Here is a 27,166-nt window from a genome sequence, read left to right on the forward strand (position 1 = left end):
TATTTTTGTATAGCAGCCTTTCCTTGGTTTAATTATCAATTTAAAATTCACAGTCAGTAACTGCTGCCATTTTAGCTTTTTGACATTTTTCACCTGCAGATTGTAAAATACAGAATTAAGAATCCTGTTCTGCTGTTGTATGTTGCATTCTGATTCTAGCTGGAGTAGTAAAGCTAGAATTCGGTTATTCATTGTCATTCAGGAATTGTTTTGTGCTTTATGAGATCATCAGACCTCAGCTGAATTACAGTCCGGAATTTAGTTTTGCAACCATGTATTATCCTCCATGTGTTGTCACTGTGCCTGCTCTTTAGTATGATCACAAAATATAACTTGAGCATCTTATACAGGAATTCCATTTCTTCTTTTTTACAAATTTTTGCTTGTAGATAGGATCACCTGGCTTCAAAATCATTCAGTTCTCTTTTCTATCAATCGAGCTGTAGTTTTTACGGCATACTCATCACCATCCTATCTAAATCTGATATGAGAGCAAATACTATATTTGATAGTATTTATTCCATCATGCATTGTTCTGTGTACTTCAAGATGTTTCTTGCACCCCTCCATTACAACCACAGTGTTCTCTACTGGGTTTTTAGCAATGTCCATATATAAGGATGCATAACTATATCAGGGTTAGTGTAGAATTGTCCCATTACTTTGATGTTCAGTCTTTCAAATAATTGTTTCTTTTCCTCCAATCAGATAATCAGAACTTGATGACAGTTGTGCTGATTTGGGAGTTGGAGAACTAATCAATGGCTGTGACACAGTAGCAGCACATCTACTGGGCATTGCCATTAAAAGGCAATGCCCAGTCTTTCCTGTCCGGAATCATCGAAAGCATGACGAATGATGTGGAGGAACTTAAACTATACCTCCCTACACCAGCTAATCCCTCTGTGCTCAAGGATATTCACACAAAGTGGTGTGTCTACCGTGTTTTGGGGTTTTAGTTAGGCCAAGAGGCAGCCTGAATTTCTACAATGGCTCAATTTCTTGGCTACGTGGCTAAAACAGTGGGTGAAACTAGCACATCCTCTGCTTATCCTGGCCATTTTCCAGCGTTGCCACTCTTGAGCACTGTGTCTGTCTTCCTCAAATAATAGTTTCTGCTCCCCAGGACCTGTGACATTGTAGACCTGGTATGAATTATAAAGTATTTTTTCAAGATTTGTCTGTCTTCATCTTGGTTTTCTTTCTACTTATTACCAGCATGCTGCATTTCCGATATTTCTTTTCTTATTATAGCAGAATTCCCATGAGATAATTCCTGAGCCTCTTTCACAGTTGTTCAAATATTTTTCATAACCTTCTACAATTCAGATCAGTTCATCTCTCTGGGTGCAGTTATTTAAAACCTAAACTTTAAAAGTTTTGGATGTCTGCTGAAAAATTTCAAACAAAGTACTGCAACCCATATCGAAACCCCAGCACTCAAGCTGTATACTTCTAGCTGACAAGTGGTAATGATTTCTATGAGGTACATCTGGGCGCTTCCTTGTCTCCTGGACTTCCACATTTTTTTTCTGATAATCATACTGGAATAGGTATTAAGAAGAGCCAAACTATCGCAAACAAGACTTTATTGCAATTCCAGAATGCTGCTGAGCCACAGTATCTTCGGTACACAGTGTCAGATGACAACTTCCACATAATAGGTAGTCTTTATGTTGTACTTGCAGGTTTTCAATCATCTTGTCATACCAATTAATTTTACTTAGACAAAAGGGTCTAATTTCAGAGGAAAATAACTGACAATTTAAGAATACTTTGCATTTCTATAGCTCCGTTCCACCCAACAATCTCTCTGTATTTTACACACATTAATGAATTAAACGTGCTAGTAACCCTGTGAAGAATTTCCTTATTTCACAGACAGGGAAACAGAGGCACCAAGAAATTAAATGGCTTGTCAAGGTCAAACAAGATATTATGAGTAGGAAAGGGAACAGACCCCATCATACCTTATTCCTAGTCGGGTGCTTTAACCATTAGACTAGTATTCCTTGGCCACGGAGTGCAACCTAAAAGTAGTCATAGTGAACAACTACTGGATCTTACTCAGGAATTAAAGTGAGGGAGAGTCAGTGGTGCAGGAACCATTTTTATAGTGGGGGTATTGAGACCCATTGAACCAAACAGTAAACCCCATATATGATGGAAACCATTTCAAGCAGGGGATACAGCAGCACCCCCAGCACCTCTAGTTCCTATGTGGGGAGCAGGAGGAGCACAGCACCCAATCCTCTGCAAAAGCATTGGGAGAGCCACCTACAGTTCCTGTGTTTCAGTGGCTGGACTTCCCCTTGTATATCAATCTGCTGTAATCACTGGGTTAGATAAGAAAAACCCTAAACAATTAAAACCAAAAAGCCCGCTGGCACTAAGAGCCAGCAAGAGTAAGACCAGGAAAAGAGCAACTCACTCCTTCCTCTAAAATCCACTTGCAGAGAGCGGGGGAGCAGAAGCCAGGGTAAGTGATCCTTAGACAAAGCAATTTAGAAAGTGTTAGAGAAACTTCAGGAAGAAAGATTATATAAATGCAAATGATGATGATCATCATCATCGATTATAATTGTCTACTAATTCAGTGTGTGAATAACATTTCCTTTGTGTGGTTTGTTTTGTTTTCCAGTGTTTTCTTAGGAGGTGTGAGGGGGGTGAAGGACTGCGGGGGCTGGGAATGGGGTATAAAGCCTTTCAAGTGTAACCCTTCTGCCCCTCTAATTGGCAGCAACAAGGGCTGGGTTCAGTATCCAGGGGTTCCGTTTCAGTAACACAATGCATAACCGGCTCGAGGCCCCCCCCAGTGACCTGGGACACTCACATACCACACCCCCCTGGGCGCCTCTAGGAGGCAATACTTCCCCTCTCGCAAGCACAGAGTCTGAGTGTAGCAAAATCTTTTTTAATAGAGGAAGGAATCAATGCGGCATCCCATTGGAGAAACACCACAAACAGGGTTATAACACAAACCATAAACAAAAACCCACCTCCAAGTACGTTTGGCACTGTCCTTTTTCCGCTTAGGGTTTTAAGTCCAATCACCCCAAAGTCCAACAACCCAAAAGTCTCTGGTCAATGCCACCCCAGAGTTCGAGAGTCTATCTGTAGAGGTCCCTCCCCCCAGCCTGGGTAGAAAGGGGCACCTTACGTGGTCCAGGGCCAACTGCCCTGCCTCTACGTGGGTTCTGCTTCCGCCTTCTCCACAAACTGCTCCGCTTTACCAGCTGCTCCACTCTGCTCCTCCAGCCATCCTCAGGAACTGCTCCGCTCCACCAGCTGCTCTGCTCCATGAGCTGCTCTGCAAAACTGCTCGGCTCCGCTCACTCTGTGGGCCGCTCCACCCGTCCCACAGCTACTCCGCTCTGCCAGCCGCTCTGCTGCCACCAGCTGTCCCGTGATTCGCTCCAGCCGTCCCTGCAACTGCTCCACTCCGCCAGCTGCTCTGTTCCACAGCATATCTTCAGGCTCCCCCACTAGTTAGCACAATGCTCAGTGCTCTCAGCTCAGTTATTTCAGCTTTTTTGTGATTTCAACTCTTAGTGATCTCAGCTCTTAGTGGGGGAGCCCCAGTGCTAGTGCACCATTAGCCCAAAGTGCGTTCAGCTCAGTAACCTGTATTTAGATTCTTGAGGGAATAAAAAAATCAACTCTGACATTCCACAGTGGAGAGAGGAGGGGGTGCAACTGGTGCTTCTAGCTCCACAAGGAGACTGCACCACCAGGCACAGATACCTGTCCCCAGCCTCTCTCTCACTTCACTGGGTTTTGGAACCCATGTCCCTTGTCTAGCAAGTACCACCCAACTGAGGGTGAGTCATTTGTCACCAAGCAGTCCCACCGCTCAGCAGTCTGGGATAGGGTAGGTGTGCCTATGCAAATACACTCTCTGACATTCTTTCCACCAGATGTCAGGGTAGAGCTTATCCTGACTCTGCTTACACAAGGTTAGTGGGTGAGGTGTGTTAAGAGTTTTGTGAAGTTCCTGCAGTTCCCAGTAGACAGGTGTCCATTTCACCCAAACACAGCACCCTGTTAACCCATCAGCAATGTTGCCAGTTAGTGCTAAATGTTGAATGAATGTTCAGACTAAACTTCCCATTCACCACTTGAGGTGCTCTCTCTGGGCAAGTTATGAAGTGAAAAGCAGGAGTTATAGCTAATTCAGATAGTAGTTTGATCACAAGAAGGTAAGAAAGTGGCATTAGTTGGGTCACATTTGTGCTTTCAGAGTAAAGTAGAGTGTGGATCTGCAGAGTCACAGACCCTGCTCTTGTGTCCCTTCCCTTTAGTACATCATGGGTCTTCTCTTTATGAAAAGAAGAGTTCGATAGCAGGATTGGCCACTGTCGGTAGACAGATACTGGGCTAGATGGACCTTTGGTCTGATCCAGTACGGCCATTCTTATGATGTTCCTACTCTCCTGTACAGACACAACAGGGTGCTTGCCCACAAAGTGGAACAGACAAGTGAAGTGGGAAAGAGCATGTGAGTGAGCCAGCAAGTAAGGGAAATCATCAATTTTCTCTGAATGTGCTAAGACACAGTACACCTCTACCTCGATATAATGCAACCCGATAGAACATGAATTTGGATATAACATGGTAAAGCAGTGCTCCAGGGGGATGGAGGCGGGCAGGGCTGCTTACTCTGATGGATCAAAGCAAGTTCAATATACAAGTTTCACCTATAACACTAAGATTTTTGGTTCCCGAGGACAGCGTTATATCAAGGTAGAGGTGTAATTAGATTTATAGGTTACATTAGTGAGACAATGAAAATACTGAAGTATGTTTGTTCGGAAAAGTGACTAACCACACATTATCAGTTTTACAGTCACTTTTCAGAGTAAAAATACTCTATAATATCAGTGTTTTTCTATATATCACTTCAATATAACCTTTAAACTCAATTGCAATTGCTTATCTCTCAGTGTTTTTGTAATCAAATTTACTCACTTTACAAGTAAAAACAGATATTTTTCTAGCAGCCAGCCTTGCAAACTCAGCCTGGGTTCTGAGAATCAAGCTGGGTTCTTTCCATCTCACTCATCATCACTAGCAATAAATGTTCTGTAGCCCTCAGTGACACCTGTGCAACTCCACTGCCTTCAATTTTTTATGCCAGTGTCACCTGTGCAACTCCTGCTGCCTTCAATGGATTTGCACAGGTGTCAATGATTGGTACTTAGTAAACATTCCTGTCAGTGGTGCACCAGATGGAAAAGAATCTAGCTCACTCAGTCTTAGCAGCATGAGCTTTCCAGTGCTGGAAGGAGTAAAGGTCACTGCAAACTGATTTTAGTTACTAAAGTAGATGTATGAGATTGAACACATACAGGGTAAGGAAGTGCTATTTTTACATAACCAGAGCGCTTTAAAATAAATAAATAAAAGAGTCTTTGCCTAGAGTTGCCAGTTACAGTGGGTTAGAAATTCTATGAAACTAAAGTCTTTTGCTTTTTGAATTCTATTACTTTTCTGCAATAATAAATTTTACTTTTTTAATTGCATAGATACAATTGCTCTATAAATGCATATAATTACAGCTCTTTAATTATCTGATTTATGATTTTGAGAACCAAGTAGAATTGGAATTAGAAGTATATCTGAGATAGAGCCTCTTTTTAAAAATGTCTTTGTTTCTTTTAATGGAAATTATGATCATTAACTATAACATAGAAGATGATGATGAAAATGGATTTTCTACCATTCTAATCTACAGCTTCAAAAGACAAGTGTCCTGTATGTGTTTATGCAAATAATGTGGAATTTGAACATCCCTTCACAGAAGAAAAATCATCAGATCATCTAAACTTCTAACAGACTGTATAAACTAATCAAGCCACCCCTTAGCCTTCTCTTTGTTAAGCAAAAGAGACTGAGCTCCTTGAGTCTATCACTATGAGGCATGTCATTCTTGTGGCTCTTCTCTGAACCCTCTCCAGTTTATCAACATCTTTGTTGATTTATGGGAACCAGAACTAGACACAATGCTCCAGAAGCAGTGACTCCAGTACCAAATATAAAGGTAAAATAACCTCTCATAAAAAAAACCTTTAATCCATTTAATGTGTGCCCTGTTAATTTTATATCATCTAATTTTTTAATCAAAATATTGTGCGGTACCAAGTCAAACACCTTACAGACATCTAAGTGCATTATGTCAACACTATTATCTTTATCAACCAAACTTGTAATCTCCTAAAAAAAAAAAAAATCTAGTTAGTTTGACAGGATCTATTTTCCATAAACCCATGTTGATTTGCATTAATTACATTACTCCTCTTATAATTCTTTAATAATCAAGTCCCATATTAACCACTTGATTATCTTGCCCAAAATTGATATCAGGCCTATAACTACTCACATCATCCCATTTAGCCTTTTTAAATATTGGCACAATGTTAACTGTCTTGCAGTCTTCTGGAACTTCCCCTATGCTCCGCAAGTCACTGAAAATCAACATTAATGGTCCAGCAAGCTCCTCAGCCAACTCTTTTAAATCTCCTGAATGCTGGTTATCTGGACCTGCTGATTTTAAAATGTTTAACTGTAGTTGCTTCTGTTTAACATTCTCCAGAAATATTAGTGAAATGGAAAGAGTGTTACCTTCTCCATATGATGAGACTATATCATCTTTTTCCCCCCCAACAGATAACAGAAATCTTTATTGAACACTTCTGCCTTTTCTTGTTATTAGTTTTACCATTTCTGTCTATTGAAAGACCGATACTAATGTCAGAAATTAATTAATAACTTCTGGTTTACATTCATTACTATCAACTTCCTTTTTTCTTCTTGTGTGTGTGTGTGCGCGTGTATTTTTTTATTACACACACACACACACACGTATGAGCCAAGTCAACTGGGAGGAAGAACTTAATCAAAAAATGGGAATGACACTTGCGAGTTGTTTAAGAACACTTTACTAGATGCCGAAAAAGCCACAAAGAAGGTCATATTGGTTTAAAAAAAAAAAAAGCCACAATCAAAGAAGAAGGTCATATTGGTTTAAAAACAATAAACCTGCTTTAAAGAAGAAGTGAAAACCACTATAAATGTGTAGATATGCTGGCTTTTGGGGCCTATAATAAATTAAACAATTACTGATTCACATTTTTCCTGATTAAATTTTTCCTTCCAGCTGATTTGGCTCATAATTATTTTCAGTTTTGTGAAAACAATGAGGAGTTCAATTCCTCTCTTGGAATTGAATCTCTTCATCAATTATTGGGAGTGGACCACATCCACCCTGACTGAATGAGCCTTGTCAACACTGGTTCTCCACTTGTAAAGTAACTCCCTTCTCTTCATGTGCCAGAATATTTATGCCTGTATCTGTAGTTTTCACTCCATGCATCTGAAGTGGGTTTTTTACCCACAAAAGCTTATGCCCAAATAAATCTGTTAGTCTTTAAGATGCCACCAGACTCCTTGTTGTTTTTGTGGATACAGACTAACACAGCTACCCCTCTGATACTTGGTGCTTTAATTGGCTTAATTTCACAAAAGTACCAAGTATCTACATTACTGTTCTGGGTTTTACTGTGCTTGTTCATTATAAAATGTGATCAAGATATAATCACTTGTACCTAAACTACCTGTAGAGGAGTGGACTCACCCCTGCGGCACCTCCTGCTGGTGACTTCAAGGAATTAGCTCATTCCAACTCCAGAGAACCCTCTGCAGGCCAGTGATCCACCTGTCCTCTGCCCCTTTATGTCCCTTCTGGACCTTGGTGCCCCTTTAACTGGAGTGCTGGCCCCTGGCAGTACCCCACCAATCTGGGTCTCCCTTCCCTGGGGAACCCCCAACCCACTATCTCTACTTCACCTCAGTTTTGGCTCCTGCCCAGTCTCCATCTAGCCACCCTGTCCTGGGGCAGACTGCAGTATCAGCCATTCATCATAGGCAAAGAGGTCTGGACTGGCTGCCTTTACCCACCCTCAGGCTACCCCTCTGCAAACCCAATACCTAGGTGAGCCTAGAACTAGGCCCTGCAGCCTGGGGAGTGGCTGGCCTAGGACTTCCCAGCTTCTAAAGCATTTCCTCAGCCCAGCCTCCCTCTAGGTCTCCTAGGTGAGTTCCCCAGCAGCCAGGCCTGTCTCCCTCTCTAGTCAGAGAGAGACTGCTGCTTCGGGCATCCCTGGCCTTCTTATAAGGCTCAGTTACTTACTTTGGGGTGTGACGCCAGCTGCAGCCACTTCCCCAAGTCAGACAGGGTTTTACCTGGCCCAGCCCCCGCCCTCTGCAGGGCTTTTCTAACCCCTTCCGGGCTGGAGTGGGTGGTCACCCCGCTACACTAACATTATTTTTTAGTTCTGTGATCAGTTCCTCTTTATCTGTTAGGACAAGGTCTAATAAAGAATTCCTCTGTACTGGCAGTAATACTTTTTGAATTAGGAAATTGTAATCCATAATATTTAGAAATTACAAGGATTTTTTACTACTGGCAGCATGAGACCTTCAGCATTGTAGTCCTCCATAAGCACACAGATGTTTTCCTAAATATTATAGATACATATGTAAGGAGGGTCATCCTGTTTCCTAGAGTGATTTGATGATCTATAGCAGACACCAACTATTTCCCCATCTTTTGCTTTATCTGTAAGGACATTAATGCTTAAGTGTTCAAGATCATTATGGTCTTATTTATCCATGACTCAAAAAGAGGTAACACCATTTTTGACACAGACTGCCATTTCCTCTCCCCTTTTGCCTACTCAGTTGTTTCTAAACAAGTTATAGCCATTGATTTTAATATTCCAGTAGTGTGAATCATTCCATCAGGTTTCCATAATAACAACTAGATTGAATTTATGCTCATAAATGAGCAATTACAATTCCTCTTATTTACTACCCAGGCCTCTACAATAGGTGTACAGGCAGTTAAATAGTTTCTTCTCTTCATGCCCTTTGATCAGGGCAGGCTTTAAGAAGTGCAGGGCCCAATTCGAACATTTTTGATGGGGCCCCGGCAGGGATGACTAAAACAAAAAAACACTTAAAAAAACCCCTTTCATTTCTTCCATGTGTTATTTACTTTCCATGACTATATAAATAATAACAAAATTATATATTACATATTAAGTATTAAGTAGCTGATTTGCACTTTCATATTAGGAAAATAATTTGTTTTGATAGCTGTACAACTGATTTCCTTCACTAATGTTTATTTTATTAAAATTTATAAAATATTTCCTTATTAATATAAAATTGCCCCCTCCTTCCCCCCCCAGCGCCGCCTGGCCCCGTGGAAACAAACCCTCCTTCCCCAGCTCTGCCCCGTCGAAACAAGGCTGGGGGGGTCGGGAAGAAATAGCACACATGGGGTGACCAGATCACAGCAGTAAAATAGGACCTGCCTCCTCCATGCTCAGCCCCACCATCACACCCCTCTTCACCCCCTAACCCCCTGCTGGCTAGCTGCATCCCTCCTAGTCGGTCCCCTACCCATCACTCGCCTCCTTTCACCTTCTCCCTCCCCTGCCAGAAACCCCCATGCCCGCCCCTAGAACTCCTGCTGGCTCAGTGCTTGCCTCTTTGCCCACCCGCCACTTGCCCCCTCACCTCCTCCCCAAGTATAAAGCCTTATTCAAAGACCCAGGGGTTACTATATTACTGCACACAGCAGTCAATCAATGCAGTTGTAGATAAATCTCTGCATTATGCATTTTTGTATAACTTTTATATGACTTTGTATTGAACCTTGGTAATATGTTATAGCAGGCCCCAAAGGTAGTGTAATTAAGGTAAAAGAAAAGTGTTTTTTTTTGCTAGGAGTAGAATAAGATCTTCCCCCCACTTTGTAATCAATTGCCCTGTTGAATGAATGAGGTGTGAATTAGGAAGGTGTGGAAGGCAGCAACTCCAGACAGCTGAAACCCTTGGAGAGGGGCTGGGAGCCAGACCAAAGAGAGCTTTGCCCAGGCTGAGTGGGACGGAGTTTGAGTGCTGGGTGCAGGCTCCAGGCTGGGGCACGGGGTGGGGTGCAGGCCCTGGGAGGGAGTGCAGATGGGTGGGTGCAGGCTCTGGGATAGAGTTTGGGGGCCAGAGAGGGTGTGGTGGTGGTGCTGGGGGGGGAGAGGAGGGGACTGCCATCACATGTGGCTTCCTTCCTCTTCTGCTGCCCCTCACCATAGCCTCGGTGGGGAATGGGGCTGCCCCTTGCCTAGTGTTTGCAGGAGTGGTGGCTGGGGGGAAACCCAGTCAAACTCTGGTTTTACTCTTTCGTTGATGGGTCACTTTAACCCCTTACACACCCTTTCCCGCCTCTTTCACCCCCCTTTTCTACTGGGCTCGTTTGATCTTTTCGATGGAGCCAGATGAAAACCACAAACCCCAGTGAGAGCAACAGGCTGGAAGACTAGACTGAACCCACCACCCAGCCTAGTCCATCCCAGAGCCCAGGACTGAGGGCAAAAGTCCCCCCATCCCCAGGCCACCTGTTTCCACTCCTGGCCTCTCCCAGCGCTGCCAGTGATTCTGTATGGCTGCATCAGGTGGGATTTCAACCGGGCCCCCCCTCGCTAAATTCACCTGTGTTTTGCAACCACTGTGCACCAAGAGCACCTTCCTTCCCTGCCCTAGAGCTGCTGGATGGCTAGAAAGCTGAGCTGGGCATTTGATTGATCTGGAATATTATCATGCCCCCCCTCAAAAAAACCTTAATATCCACACAGCTTTGGGGGGGAATAGCCCCCACCAAAGCCGGTCTAATTTATTGTTGTAGGGCATACGAAGGAGCCATAGTTTAATGGAAATATTCAGCCCCTACAGCGGTCTTGCAGCAGGGAAAGCAGAGTTGATAGGAAGGGAACTGGTTTGGATAGGAGCCCCAGTCCCCTTCCTTTGCAAAATAATTTGGAGAGGGGAATCAGATCACTCTGTGCCTCAGTTTCCCCTCGGGGGGGCCATAAATCTCAGCTTGTCTTGTTGCAGACCTTTCACATTCTCCTCTCCTGATGTATTTGATTTCCTCCTACAAACCTCCCTCTCTTTTTCACCTGGAGTTCACAGCACTAAGTACCGGCTCGGGGCTTTTTTCCTGGGTTACATGATCCCGACTTTAGTTTTGAAACAGACACAGGTACGCACAAACTCACCCTCAAACAGCAACACCCCGAAAACCACAAAACCAACCCAATATTACAAACCTAGGGGGAATCACAGGGTCAAACACTCACCGTTGGAAGCCCCAGCAGCTGCTCAGGTGAGTGAGGTCCACTTCAGAGATTCCTGTCTCCCACTGGACCAGAAGCTACCTCGGCGTCTCCTCCAGGTGAGTGTTGGGGGGAGGGGAGGGGAGGCTGCAAAGCACATGTGCCTTCTCCCCCCTCCTGACCTGCAACACCCATGCGGCTGCCTCTGCTCAGCCCTATGCCAGCTAGCGTCTCTCGGTGCCTAGCAGCAATAGCTGCTGCTTCCAGGAGACACAGAGCTTTGCTTCCGGGAGAGACGCTGCGGCGCGGGGCCCCCTCAGGTGCGGGGCCCAATTCGGGGGAATCGGGCAAATCGGCCTAAAGCCGGCCCTGCCTTTGATACCCTGTTTGTTTTTATTCTCCACATCTTGGTTTTGTGCTGGGTGCTCATATCTTTCATTTACCTTTTGCATTTAGTTTAACCCCCTCCTGACTACTCTAGCCCATCTGTCCCCAAGGAGATTACATCCCCACTGTTACTGAGATGGAGGCATCCAAACTATGCAGCCTTCTTTCCCCATGGAAGCTGGGCCAATGTTCCACAAAACCAAAACCCTACACCACTTACCTAGTCAATGATTCACTCCCAGAATCTTCTGTCTTCTGTCTGTGCTCATGGGACAGAAAGGATCTCAGAAAAGATGGATTGGACATGCTGCTTCTTAGCACACTTTGAGTTCCCTGAAGTCATCTAGTATCTCTGAGATATCAACAATGCACTGCATTAGTGATGATATGAACCATCACTGATAAATCATTTGACATCTACTTCAGAAGCCTTGCCAATCTGAAAGTGACATTGCATGTCTTAGCTCTAGGAAGGCAGCATAACATCCTGTAATCTACCTGTCCCTTGCAAAATGTTCTTTTGATTTGCCTGAATATTGATTCTCCAACAAGTATTGTCTTTCTTCCTTGGACAGTTGGAGAAGTCTTTACGGGCAAGCTTGGGCCAAACTCCCATCTACATGTGTGTCACACATCTCTCCTTTTCCTTGTAGCAGCTGGATTTTTAGAGGTGTCATCCACGTTATGGGGTGGGTATTGACTTGAAACCTCTAGCTGTGTGGAATTCCTCGTAGTCATCTCTCTGTTGTCCACAGCCTGCCTATTCTCATGTGTCTCCAGCCACACAGAATGACTCTGTGACCTCCTGTCTCTCATCACTGTGAGCCGTCAAGCCTTCTTAGACTTCTCTCTCTGATTCCTTGGTGGCCAGCTCTGTTCTTCCTTGAGCCTGGATTATTGGTGTTTCCCAAACTGCCTGTCTAGGAACTACTCAACACTTCTGATTCCCAGTAGCATCACAACTTGCCTCTCCAATCCAAAATCTTTTCCTGAAGCAAAGCCACCAACTTGCACTTCATGCACATGAAGTCCCTTCTGTCTTCTGACAGGAAAGAAAATATGTCACATTCATTGCAGATCACCATCTCTGTTCCAGCACTGGCTATCTTGATATCACATGTAGTGCTGAAGCTGGAAGGAAAGCCCCTCGCACTCCCTACAAAACTCCTTTTTTAGCTGCTTCTATTCACAGCAAGTGACTTTTTATACCAAGTCTTCCCTGATTAGCTCAGCTCAGCTCCATCTATCACTACCAGAAGGCGATTAACCACTCAGGGACTTCAAACAAGTAGGCTGATCAAAACTCTAAAGGCTAGAGTCTGTTGGCCTTTAGCAAGACATCCTGCTTACTCAGGAGCCCATGGCACAGCTATGCACACCATACACAGAGGTCAAACACAGTCAACCAAACAATCCACTCATGGACCAAATGCAGCACTCACCAAGTCCCACTTCCTCCAAGCACGGAGTCTGCAGCTACTCCCTCCAAAACTCCCATGTTAGTTGCCTCTGTTTGCAACTCTATGTGATCTGGATGCTGGAATAGCTTCTAGACTATACAATTCTAATAAATGAGTAGCTTTCATTGTTTCAACTAATACCCTGGCTACTTTATTTGTAATCACATTTTTTTTCTTTTCCTTTTGTGGTTGCACTGTGCATTGTATGTTTGGTGAGTCCTCTAAAAAAACAATCTGTGAAATGCCTCACTTTTACTTCTTTATTTTTAAAGACAAAGAGATTACTGCATTTCCCCTCCTTTAATTTTAGTGAGAGGTGTGGCAGGTGCAATTCTCAGTTCCGTGTCTGTTAAATCTCTCCCTCCCTCACCCCGGAGCACCAGCGGATGCCCCTGAGCCCCCCTCCACCTACAGAGAAGCAGCTATGCCTCCAGAATCCCCCAGAACACCCAGGATTTAATCAGGAGTGTATAGTACAAGTCATGGACAGGTGATGGGACTGTGAATTTTTATTTATTGCCTGTGACTTGTCCATGACTTTTACTAAAATTACCCATGACTAAATCTTAGCCTTAGCTATAGATTCTTCTGACCCAATCCCCCCTACCAAGCCTATTTCTGCTCCTATATCCCCTTCCCCATGTCCTTGATCCTGTTCCTATTCCCTTCTTCACCTGTCCACCCTCCCGCCCGACACCAGCCTTTTCCTTCATGCTGCTGTTATCTACCATGGCACAGCAGTCCTTTACCTGTCCCCCATCCACCCTTTCAGCATCTCCATACTCCATCTGTTCCTGTCCTCCCTGCTCCCTTTGCTCCTGCTACCCACCCTCTCCTGAAGGCCCTGCCCCTGCTCTTAACTCCTATGCATTCAAGTCAGATGGCTTTCTTCTTTTTTTCCATGTTGCGTGGGCCCTGGGCATCAGCTAGGGTTGCCAACTTTCTAATCACACAAAACCGAACACTCCTGTCCTGCCCCTTCCCTGAGGCCCTATCCTGTGCCCCACACCTTCTCAGAGGCCCTACCCTTGCTTGCGCCATACCCTTTCCCTCTGTCGCTTGCTCTTCCCCACCCTCACTCACTTTCACCAGGCTGGGGCAGAGGGCTGGGTTGCGGGAGGAGGGTGAGAGCTCCAGTTGGGGGGGCAGGCTCTGGGGTGGGGCAAGGGATGAAGGTTTTGGGGTGCAAGACAGGGCAGTGGGCTGGGGCAGAGGGTTGGGGTGTGTGGGAGGTATGGGCTTTGGGATGAGGTTGTGGACTCTGGGTAGGGCCAGAAATGAGGGGTTCAGAGTGCGGGAGAGGGCTCTGGGATGGAGCAGGGAGTTAGGGTGTGGGGGGGAGGACTCTGGCTGGGGGTGCACCCTCTGGGGTGGGGCCGGAGATGAGGGGCTTGGGGTGCAGGAAGGGACTCCAGGCTGGGACCAAGGGGTTTGGAGTGCAGGAGGGACTGTAGACTCTGGAGTGGGGCCAGGGATGAGGGGTTTAGGGTGAAGGAGGGGGTTCCGGGCTTGGGAAGGGTGTGAGGTCTCTAGCTGGGGCATGGGTTCTGGGGTGGGCCTGGGGGCAAAGGGTTTGGGGTGCAGGAGGGGGCTGGGGATGGGGGGGTTGAGGTGCAGGGTCCCAGTGGCACTTACCATGGCTCCCAGGAAGCTGCCACCAGGTCCCTGCAGCCCCTACGCAGCCAGGAAGGCTCTGTGTGCTGCCCTTGGGCCCACAGGCACCGCCCCCACAGTTCCCATTGGTTCTGGTTCCCAGCCAATGGGAGCTGTGGGGGCGATGCCTGCAGGCACGAGGGCAGCATTCAGAGCCTCCCTAATTACCCATGCACATAGGAGCTGCAGGGACCTGATGGCCAGTTCCGGGGGCGGTGTGGAGCTAGGACATGCAGGGAGCTTGCCTTAGCCCTGGGCCCCCGCTCCGCTGCCAGCTGGACTTTTGACAGCTGACTGGAGTTGCCAAGGTCCCTTTTTGACTGAGCATTCCGGTCAAAAACAGGACGCCTGGCAACCCTAGCATCAGCAGAGGGAGCACTGAGAGCACACAAGGGAGTGTCTTCCTGATCTCAGTTATTAAATCTGTGTTCACAGTGGCTCCCAGCGACTGGGAGGAGCAATTGCAGAAGTCCCACTCAGTTGCAACAGGACTGGGCTGGAGTATACTCAATGCAGTGTAATCTTTGGAGAATTTTGTAGCCCAGCTCTAACAAAACTTTACTGCACATGTGAAAATTGTTATTTTTGGTCACTTGTAACTTGGCCAAAACTGGGCAGTTTTTCACAGAGATAGAAAAAGGCACACACCTTCCTCCAGGGACACTCCACTGCCAAATTTCAAGACACTGTGTCAAAGCATGGGAATGCTAGAGCTTCTCAGCTAAACACTTGTAAGGATCTTTTAACATGGGGGAACCCCAGTCCCACCCCACTCAAAAACATATTTTCCCCTAATCACAGTTGAACCATAGCTGAATCTTTCCAAAAGAAATCAGTGTGAGGCTGATATCTGGCATGGAAAATTTCTGACCAAACAGTTTGGCAAAGTTATAAGAAATGGAAAAGAGTATCTTATAATGAAACGGACTGGGCAATCTTAAGGAGAGGTTGTGCAATATGGAACAGACACTGTAATCTATTAATCCTGTGTATTAATTATATCAATTTCTTATAGCCAGTAAAATGCTAAAAAAATCTATGATCCCAGAACAAAATAATAGCCCTTGTGCAGAACACTTATGCTAGTGATGTTATTTTTTTTTCTTTTTATTTTTTTTTCAAATTAGACTCTGGACATTTTTTAACTCTCTCTCCTAATTGGTTGTTTGCTCCTGCCTGCCTGCCTGCCTTCCTGTGGCTACATCTTCTTCATCCATCCCTCTTCCTCCTATCAGTGTCCCTTTCCCTCTTCCTTTTAGTTTCCTAATCCTTGAGGAGCAGATTAAAATTCCACTCTTCTACTCTTCCCCACATTGTACAAGGAAACAATTTTGAGGTACTTGAAGTAGTGAGAGAGAGATCTTCAGCGCAGAGACCGGGCTGAATGAGGAGAGGATGGAGACAGGGAGCAGAGAGAGTAGGAAATGAAGAACAGTTTTGATGGATGGCCTCAACTGTCTGTCTTAAAAATTCAGTGAGATACTAGGCAGAGATGGAAAGGGAGGTTAAAAGTAGAGAACAGTTGTTCAGGCTTCCACTCTCCTACAAATCTATAAGTAACATTTATTATCTTGAATTTTGGTTGTGCATGTGCACACATGCTCAATCAGTAATATCTCGGTACCACATTTCTTCCCCCAGTCATGTCAAGCAGACAAAACTTTCAATGCAGAGTATGGAAAGTGAATGCTCAATACTTAGCTTTTTCTCCCCCCCACCCAATTTCTTTCCAAGTGAGCTGTTTTTGATCAAAGAGACATAATTAAAGAATTAAGTGAGTTTACCTGTAATAGACTGCCTGCAGTTTTCCACTGCATTTTTTGCCAAGCAACAGTCTACTTTACATGATTGTCTATTACACTCATTAGGAAACTAAGCAAGCTAATTGTGTTTCTCTGGGAGAAAAATAAATGAAAGGTAGAAAAGATGTGTAATGCTTTGATGAGATGAATGTGGGTGCGTGCTCAAAGCCTGCTTGTGTTCATTTAGCACATGCATCAGCTTGTAGAGTATCTTTAGCTTTCATGTGGTAGGTAGGATGATCTTTTTGTCATTTTGATTGTGCCTTACCCAGTGGCTGGTAGGTCAGGGTGGTGGCTGGTGTTCTGGAAGAGGCTTCATTCTCTTTGACAAGAGGAAGAATAGTGATTAATTCAGCTGCTTAGTTGGGGCTCTACACTGCAGCCTAGATTGATTTCATAAAGGCAACAGTTTTGGGGTTATTTTTGTCTGTTCCTCTCTGTCCCCTCTTTCTGGAATGCTTTCTGAGTAAATTCTTTGCTTGCAGAGCAATGACACATTCCCTTGCTCCGGATGATAAATATTTATGCCCAAGAAGAGCAGAAAGCTCACTTTTGGATGTTTTCCCATTTTACAGTGTGCTGGCTTTTGGCCTGATCTCTGTGTTTAGAAAACATTGTGTATACCTGCATGCTTTCTTGACTCAATTTTCTATTGCTAATGGGTCCACAGTCACTGCTGCATGAGAGCCCTGCTACACACTGCAACATTTCAATGAGCAGTCACAACACTTAATGAAAGCAAGCTGAAAATGTGTAGCTATTTTTCTGTGTGTAATCTTATTTTATGGAGAAATTCATAGCTGACCTCAGGAAAGAGTGCAGCACTCAAACTATAAACATGACTTGCAAAGCACTTTACAAATACATTGTTAAAACTGTACAGTTAAAAAAATGCAAAAATTACAACTACTACAGCAATATTAAATTGCTTGATTTCACAAATATAGGCTTTAATAGTCCTGTTTTTCTTATTAACTGAGAAATTATCACATTTCTGGGTTTAGATTCCCCCCCCCACCCTCACCCCACACACTTTAACATACTATTTTTAAAAATCCAGAATACATCCAGTGGTAAAATAAATAAATAAATAAATTATATATATATATATATATATATATATATATATATATATATATATATATATATATATATATATATTAAGGAAGTTGTTTAAGTTAGAAAGGAATATGTTTTCCACCTTAGCTGCTAGCACTGTTATTTTGCTAGAATTTAACCAGGCTGACCCAGTTGCCTAAGCCCAGTGGTTTTTGGAAGGTTAAATTAAAAGGGCAGCATCTTATTATTCTACATTGTCATAGCTGTATCTTTGCAATGGAAAGAAAGAGGGACTAAATTCAAAAAGGCCAGGGAAGCTTAGAATTTGAAAAAAAAATGCTGAATGCAACAAAAATTGAGAAACACCTTAATATCATTAGGTCTAACTGACTTTTTTTCATTATTGCAATTTCTCTGTCTGTGATGCTGAGGCAGAGTTGGTTGGTTTGTTTTTCGGAGGGTACTGCTATGTGTTTCAGTGAGTCAATTAAAATCTCCTTCATACAAATTGTTCCAGGAACAGATGTGCCTGCCAAGCTGGGCCAAGAAAATGGGCAGTGAGGTTACAGAGAAGGTGGGCCTTCATTATGCCCTGCTAAAATCTTAGCAGATGCTGATTGAGCATACCTAGAAGTGATATTTCAGTCACTCATTACTTTATTTAATTTATTTATTTGTTATTCTTAATTTTCTCCATTCCCAACATTAGGAAAGGGTGAAAGCAGCACTCCTCCTTAAGGATAATGGTGCAGAGTGTCAAGTTTCAGACTACTGTTATTTTTGCTGAAGTCTTGTCTGAAAAGGTGTGTGTGTGTGTTTTTAAATAGGAAAAGGGTATTTGATCAATGATGTCAACTTAAAAAGGGTCAGAAAAACATTTCTGATTTTTTTTCAAGTGCTGTTTGCTGAGAATAAACAGGGACAGTTTGAGTGCAAGATTAATTTTTCAGTCATGAACAGCTGACAACAAATGGAAACCCTTTAGCAATTTTCAAAAGTCACCAGTGACTTAAAATCATACTTCCCTCTGAAAAATATTTTAGCTGCTGTTCTTATAAGTAATGCCTAAGACTAGTCTAACTGCAAGAGATCAGAGCAAAAAGTCTGTTTCTTCAGTGTGTTTACTTTGGATATCTGACAACATTTTGTGTAATACCACTTTCTTTCCTATTTGTGTTTGTGGGATCAAGCTTCACACAGCAACAAGGGAAAGAAAAACATATACACATAAGAGTGTGTGCTTGTAAAACCACATGGCATGGGAACTCAGGAACAGATAAAGTATCTGAAATTCCTGTTAATTCAAGTTTGAAAAATTCACTAGTTTTCAAGTTTAACTATAGCTTTCACTATCACCAACAGCTACTGTAAGTTTAAAAAAAAACAAAACCCACAACTATAAAGGGGAAATATTATTCATATATCATGTCCCTTCGTGTCATCAAAGGATTCTGGACATTTACAAACTAAAGCCAAAGGCATAACACACACAGCCATAGAGGCTTCCACCAAAGACCTGATGTGTTTTAATACGGTTGGAAAGAGAAAACAAATGTAATTTGTTACATTGGAGAGTCTACTCACTTGTGTTAAGAAGGATGAAAATAACACTAAGCATCTGTCATCTTCAAATGTTAGGCAGATACAATGAACTGATTAAGAATTTAATCTCCCTCCTTTTTAAACTCAAATTAGTACAGATGTGAGAGAGCAATAGTTGGAATGAGTTCATATAGACTTTTAGAGAAATGAATGAGACTGGGCCAAAACCTATACTTATTTACAGTGGCATACATCAGGAGTAACTAATTTGAAGTTGATAGGGTAAAACAGATTTAAATAAGTAGAGAATCAGGTCTGTAGTTTCCCAACTCTTGTTCTATTGTTTGTTCAGATCACTTAAGATTTTATATCTTCTTTAGCTTCAGAATAGGCTGGGATGCGTTTTATCGTGAACGAATGAATTCCCGGTGAATACAGCAGTGCTGCTGGCAGGATCTCTTTTGGTGGCTACAGTTTCAGCATATTAAGAAAAATGGTCCTTGTGCCTGTTAGATAAGGAAGCTGACTTAGGGCAGGTCCAGACTAGAGCTTTAAATCGATTTTAAGAGCTCTAAATCGATTTAAAGCTGTAACCGTCCACACTACAGAGTGCATAAAATCGATTTTAAGGGTCCCTAAAATCGATTTTGGAACTCCATCTAAATGAGAAGAGTAACCCCAAAATCGATTTTTTAAAATCGATTTTATGATAGTGTGGACGGACATCGAAGTTAATGGCCTCCGGGACGTATCCCACAGTGCTCTAGTGGCCGCTCTACACAGGTAAAGGAACTCTACTGCTGGCCAGGTAAACAGGAAAAGCCCCGGGAACTTTGAAATTCCATTTCCTGCTTGCACAGCGTGGAGCTCTCAGCAGCAGAGAGAAGAATGCAGTCTCCTGAAAATAGGAAAAGAGCTCCAGCATGGAGCACACAGGAGTTACTCGATCTGATAGCTGTATGGGGAGAAGAGTCAGTGCTTTCAGAACTGCGCTTGAGCAGACGAAATGAGAAAACCTTTGAAAAAATTTCTAATGCCATGCGGGAGAGGGGAGATACCAGGGACTCGTTACAGTGCCGAGTGAAAGTGAAAGAGCTCAGACAGGCGTATCAGAAGACCAAAGCAGCAAAGGGCAGGTCAGGCTCTGCCCCCAAAACATGCCGGTTCTACGACGAGCTTAACGCAATATTGGGGAACAGCGCAACGACGAACCCCCCCTTGTCTGTGGATTCAGAGGTGGGCGTCGTGATTCCTGCCACTACGGAAGATTTATTTGACGGCGATGATCAGTATGATGAGGACCAAGAGGAGGAGGCTCCAGCAGAGAGCACAGAGCATTTTATCCCCCCAAACAGCCAGAATCTTTTCCTCACCCTTACTGAGGTTCCCTGCCAGCCATCTCAAGGCAGTACTCCAGAAAATGAAGCTGAGGAACCGTCCTCTGGTGAGTGTAATTTCTTTTAATAAAAGCTTCGGTTTAATGTAAGCCTTTTTTACTGGGTGCTTCAAATCACTACCTGTACTTAGAGTCACTGGAACAGCCTGTTAACATGTCTGGGGATGGAGCGAAAATCCTCCAGGGACATCTCTATGAAGCACTCCTGGAGGTACCCCGAAAGCCTTTGCAGAAGGTTTCTGGGTAGGGCGGCCTTGTTCCGTCCTCCATAAAAGGAAACTTTACCACGCCATGCCTGCAGCACATACTCAGGAATCATTGCATGACAAATTCTAGCTGCGAATTGCCCTGGTGGCTGCTGACATTCAAGAAGCATGATTTCTCTTTCTCTGTCTGTTATCCTCAGGAGAGTGATATCCTCCAGGGTCACCTGTTAGAGATTAACGTACTTTTAGTAAAAGGGAACAGAGATGCGCATACAGTCGGTCCTTCTGTGCTGACCAAGTAGATAAAAAACCTTTCCTAAAACAGTGACCCATGAGGTGGTTTTTAGAAAAGTCTCCATTGTAACAGGGCGGATTCCTCCTGCACTTGGCCATCATGACTCAGGGCAATTTGTTGCCATGGTAGAGGGGGGATGGGGTGAGGTACATGGATTTCATGCGTGCTGTGAAGTGCAGCACAAGTGGGAGGGAAGTGGTAGCATGTCCCTGTCCATGGCTTAAGAAAAGAAAGCAATGTTGTTCCTTAAGGCACTTTGCTCCGTTCATGCTACCTGACAGTACAATCGACTACAGGGATTACTAGCCATTAACTTACCATTTTCTCCGGACACGGTCTGTGTGCTCCCCTGACCTGCGTCTGAGCAGAAATCTCTGTCCTCAGCCACAAGCAATAAGTATTAAAGGAATCCTAAGGCGACCTTGTGGTAAAGTAACATGTTCAAGGTTCGGTAACAGGCACAGGTCAGTGAGGAGAAAGACTGTATGCCTTGTTGTGTGAAATGTGACTCTTATGATTCTTTTATCACTCTTTCCTATCCCCCCCCCCCCCACACACAGCTGCACATTTCTCCAGCCTCCCTCTCCCTTCTCCTCTACGTGGGGGGGGGGGTATCATAAGAAGACTGAGGAAAAGGAGGACGCGTGAGGACATGTTCACCGAAATTATGGCAGTAACCCGTACAGAGAGAGCTCAGCAGGGGGACTGGAAACAATTGGTCGCAAAGTACAGGGAGGCTGCCAGTCAACGCGAAGACAGGAGGGACGCCAAAAATGATGTCAGGTGGCAGGAAGATCAGCGCTGGCGAGCAGCAACTGTGGATCTTCTTCGTGATCAGACTGACATCCTCCGCGATATGCTGCAAGAGCTCCGTGGTTTCAGAATGCCCCTACAGCCCGTGTATAACCTCCCTCAGTACTCACCCTGTCCCACACCTTCCAGAACCAGGCGTGTAAGAACGCGTGGGGGAAGGCTCTCTGCACCAGCCCCCTCCACCGCTGCGGACACTCCAACCAGAAGGCTTTCATTAAATTGAAAAGCCCTTTGTGTCCTGTTTTTTCCCTCCTCTAATGCTCCAAACTTCTCCCATGGCACCTTTGCCTATTTTTACTCTCAGGTCATGCTATTAAGGCAGTGTGACTGTAGTTTGGTAATGAAGTAAAGCAAGCAGCTTTGGAAAGCTGCACGGAAGCTAGTTATCAGCATCAGGATTTGACAATTGGGGATATGGGTAATAAAGGGAAAACAAAGAAAGCAGCCATACCGTACCCTGGTCCATGAGAATTCTTGTTCTGTCTTCTCTGATGCACTTTCTTCTTTCCAACCTCCCTCCCCATTCCTCCAAACCTCCCTCGCTCCGTCCCCCATAGAACGCTGAGTTATGAAATTTCATGCACAGTATTGTAACAACAAGCATGATGCTTGATTGCTGAAAGGGTCTGATTTTAAATAAAGAACACAATTCTTTTAACAAATAATAGTAACTTTATTTTCAATAAAAAAGCAGTTAAGGAAGGTTGCAGGTACGGTGCCTTGCAGCAGACGGAAGCAGCTAATGGTGGAGGTAGGTAATAATTGGGAAATACAGAATTATATGTTTTTCAATGGACAGCTCTTGCAAGTAACCTAAGCAAGCAGTTGAGGAATGCTGCAGGGAAAGTATCTTGCAGCAGCAAGACTGCATAGATGGGGAGGGCAGCAATCAATTGAAAGGAAAATCAGCATTCAAACTGTACCCTGGCCCATGAGGAAGCTACTTTTCAGTGCTTCTCTGATGCGCACAGCATCCTGGTGTGATCTTCTAATTGCCCTGGTGTCTGACTGCGCATAATCAGCCGCCAGGTGGTTTACCTCAGTCTCCCACCCCGCTATAAAGGCCTCCCCCTTGCTCTCACAGAGATTGTGGAGCACACAGCAAGCAGCAATGACAAAGGGGATATTGGTTTGGCTAAGATCTGAGCGAGTAAGAAGCGTTCGCCATCTCGCCTTAAGCCTGCCAAATGCACATTCTACCACCATTCTGCACTTGCTCAGCCTGTAATTAAACAACTCCTGAGCACTGTCAAGGCTGCCTGTGTATGGCTTCATTAGCCAGGGCATCAAGGAGTAGGCTGGGTCCCCAAGGATAACTATAGGCATTTGGACATCTCCAACTGTTATTCTCTGGTCAGGGAAGTAGGTCCCTTGCTGCAGCCGTTTAAACAGTGTAGTGCTCCTGAAGACACGTGCGTCGTGAACCCTTCCTGGCCATCCCACGTAGATGTTGGTGAAACGTCCCTTGTGATCCACCAGGGCTTGCAGAACCATCGAAAAGTACCCCTTGCGGTTTATGTAATGGGCACCCTGGTGTTCCGGTGCCAAAATAGGGATATGGGTTCCATCTATGGCCCCCTCACAGTTAGGGAATCCCATTGCAGCAAAGCCATCCACAATGGCCTGCACGTTTCCCAGAGTCACAACCTTTCGAAGCAGCAGCTTAATGATTGCTTTGGATACTTCCAGCACAGCAGCCCCCACAGTAGATTTGCCCACTCCAAATTGATTACCGACTGACCGGTAGCTGTCTGCCGTTGCAAGCTTCCATATGGCTATTGCCACTCGCTTTTCCACTGTGAGGGCTGGTCTCATCCTGGTATTATGCCGCTTCAGGACAGGAGAAAGCGAGTCACAAAGTTCAAAGAAAGTGCTCTTACGCATGCGAAAGTTCCGCAGCCACTGCGAATCGTCCCACACCTGCAGGACTATGCGGTCCCACCAGTCAGTGCTTGTTTCCCGTGCCCAAAAGCGGCGCGGAACGGGTAGAACCTCACCCATAACCGTCAGGAGCTCCAACGTGCAGGGGCCCGGGGTGTCAGAAAACTCGTTCTCCAGTTCGTCATCGCTGTCGTCCCCGCATTCAAGCATTCTCTCTTGCATTTCTGCATCATGGGTCAGCATTGATAGAACGAGAATGCGTGAAGTATTTACAGTATTTGCGATCAAGGACAAGAGCAGACCTGGATCCATGCTTGCTGCAAAATGGCGTTTTCCTCACTGCAGCCAGTAAAAACAGCGCGAACTGACTGTGTGCCGTTTACAGCAAGGCACTTTCTGTAAACGCTTTCTCCTGTCCCAGAACCACCCACGACGGGGACTTTGATCCCATCATGCACTGGGCTAGTAACCCATAATTCCAAAGGGCAGGGACCCGTGCAGGAACTGTGGGATAGGTACCCAGAGTGCAACGCTCAAGCAAAAGATGGACGCCAGGGAAAATGGACGCTCAACATCGATGTAAGTACCTCTAGTGTGGATGCACAAAATCGATTTTATAAAACCTGCTTTATAAAATCGATTTTAAGCACATCGATTTTAGGCTGTAGTCTGGACGTGGGCTTAGTGTTCCTTTGTGTTTCTAATATAGCTGTATCCTGGCCGATTACTACTTCATTAATTTGTTCAAACAGAAAAGCATCTATGAGGTGATTTTTTTCTCCCTTAAATGTCTATGCACAAAGTGAGTTTGAGGCAAAACCAGGGGAAAAGACCAAATCGAGAGGGTGGGGAACAGCACACCAAACACCTTGGATAAATTGTGAAATCTGGCTATAGAATATCAATATTTTTGTATTTCCTCTTTGTCATCAGAATCCAAAATGACTTTTTTTCAGATCTGAGATGAACTGGCATCTCAAGCAAGGTTCATTTAAGGAAAGAATGGCCAGTTAACAAAACACACTAGAAGTTACTATGGAATCACTCCTCAGGGTTTCCTGTTGAAATGAAGCAAGATAAACTTATATTATATAAAGAATATTAGATCAAGGGGTTTGGTCAGATAGGTTAAGAGACTTATTACATTTTTTCCCCTATATGATTGTGGGATATGTGACAGATCATCTTTTTTAACATAGTGGGCTGGAAGCTTGGATGGTTTTAAGAAAGGCTCTAAGAGCTATTGAGCTGTTTCTGTTTGACAGTCATAGGTTAGATTCCCTCATTTATATTTAACTGTAATCATCAGCTTTGAGAACAGTTTCTAATTTTAAACACATGCTTCTTTTTTTTTTTTTTTTCCGCTTCAGAAAATCTTTAATTTGCTTGGGTGCATTTCTAATTTAACTGCCAACATGCTTCAGCCCTGGAGTGGACTTTGTACATGAAAACTGTGCTGCCTAAAACTGCTGCCTGTTTCTTCTGAGAGTAAAGATGGACTTCTGGTTGAAATCCAGGCCTTGGGTGTCAGATGAACTGTGTGTTATTCCCGGCTCTATGGCTATCTTCCTGTGCAATCTTGAATAAATATCACCTCTCTGTGCTTCATATAATAACTGTCTCACAGGGGTGTCATATAGCTAAGTTAATCAGTACCTGGAAAGTGCAAGAAGAAGTTTAAAATAGTATTATTATTTCTTGTCATACTACCCAAATTCAATATCTCTTTTCTAACCATATGCAGAAATATGTGGAGATGTTTATAAATCCTGCCTTTCCTGCCATCACTTCCAGTAGTGTTTCTTTGTAAGCTTATGTCAGAGGCCCACATTTCAATTAATACACCATGTGGCATCAGTAAAAGTGTGTTTAGACAGTGCACTTTACAGCAAAATTGTGACATTTGCCTAGATATCTGTGTATTTAATCATCACACAGCTTCATAAACTGCTTGCCTTTACTGTAGGGCAATGCTAAACCCAGGGAGAGGAAATTATAATGGCCACCAGGGTATGTTCATATTTGTACAGAATGTTGTCCATTTAACAAAGATGAACATGAAACAAAAATCCATATGTTTGGATTTGTTGATGCATTATTAGTTATGGAAAGGATCATAGCATAACACAATGAGAAATAATTTAAGATGATACAGAAAAATATAAATCTCAGGCTTTAGAGTGTAAGTCTTTGGTGAGAAACATCCAAATCCTAATCTCTACTCCTGTAAGAAACAGTCTGTGTGAAATGCCACTCATGAGTCTGTGGCTTAGTGTTAGATTCATCAGAGAGTTTAAAAATATATGGCAGAATAACAGGGCTTGGAGCCAGAAGACTTTGACTCTCTGTCTGGCTTTGCAAACAGAGTTAATATGTGTGATCTTGGGCAAACACTTGGGCCAAGCATATAAAGACATGATTAGACATCTGAATAAGATACAAATGGTTTCCATTAATATCAGACCTTTTTAAAGTTAGGTCACTTATTGAACTGTCTAAATGTTGATGTATGTGTCTAGCCTTAATGAACTCATTGACAGCAATAGGTACTCAGTACCTCTGTAAAATCAGGCTACTTACTTAAGTGCCCAAATGTGAAATTAGCTAACTAACTTCAAGTACCCATGTTTGTGTGTAACACAATCTTCTTTAGTTTCCCCCTTTTGTGAATGGAGTTTGATGTTTCACAGTCCCTCAAGGTTGTGAGACTTATTTAATTGAGTATTCGGAGAGACCAAATAGTAGTAGACATCTTTCACTGTAATATACTACAATTATCCATTTGAAACAATCACAAAATATCTATATATAAAGATATAACAGAAACTTCAGATGGCTGTAGCAAATGTCCTTGAGGTTTTTTCAGTAACCAGAGTGTTGCTTGCATATGTTAGTGGAGAGAATTCCCAACATACATCATTAACCCTCATCATCTATCTAACCACAGAGATCACTTAAGCATACAGAAAGTGTTCAGCTTCCTCACTGTTACCATGGGCAATTTTTATTGGAAGCATGATAGGGTGCCCACATGGATGAGAAATTCATTTTGCTGTCAAACAGCATGTGTAAGTGAAGTAGCATTCTCTTGAAAAGATTACTGCAAATTGATATAAATTAAGGTCTGCTTTCTGTGAGGGAGGAAGTTAATCGAAGTAGGATTAAAGCTATAGGTTGCTTTCATTCTATAGAGGTGCTTCACTGATTTGTTAAATAATGGATTATTTGATGTACTGTACTGGAACTGATGTAGGTCATTTTCATCTTGGACAGCTCCAAATTTAAGGAGAGAGGGGAAAATATTGATACATTGTAATTTCCCAAATTCCAGGTTAGAATCAATATAATGAGCAAATAAATCCTTCTAACTCTTGTTTCTTTTACCGCATGTTAAGACCTAAACTTCTTTTGTATCCTTACTTTATTTCACAGCCCCTCAAACCAATTAAATAAATATTTCAGTGATATGTCTTTTAATTACTATCCTACCTAAATAAA

At 43.6% G+C, this 27,166-nt stretch overlaps 2 protein-coding genes across 8 annotated transcripts in view; both read left to right on the top strand.

Annotated features, from left to right (window-relative positions):
- Positions 1-27,166, top strand: part of TAFA5 (TAFA chemokine like family member 5) — a 654,906-nt gene that overhangs the window by 468,307 nt on the left and 159,433 nt on the right. The gene's annotated exons all lie outside the window — the stretch shown is intronic.
- On the top strand, positions 19,776-22,784 carry LOC127042861 (uncharacterized). The gene is made up of 2 exons (XM_050936345.1): positions 19,776-20,521; positions 21,535-22,784. Exons 1-2 carry the CDS (start codon positions 19,966-19,968, stop codon positions 22,008-22,010), a joined length of 1,032 nt encoding a protein of 343 aa, XP_050792302.1. The 5' UTR covers positions 19,776-19,965; the 3' UTR covers positions 22,011-22,784.

The sequence above is a fragment of the Gopherus flavomarginatus genome, chromosome 1, assembly GCF_025201925.1.
Source record: "Gopherus flavomarginatus isolate rGopFla2 chromosome 1, rGopFla2.mat.asm, whole genome shotgun sequence".
Lineage (NCBI taxonomy): Eukaryota > Metazoa > Chordata > Testudines > Testudinidae > Gopherus > Gopherus flavomarginatus.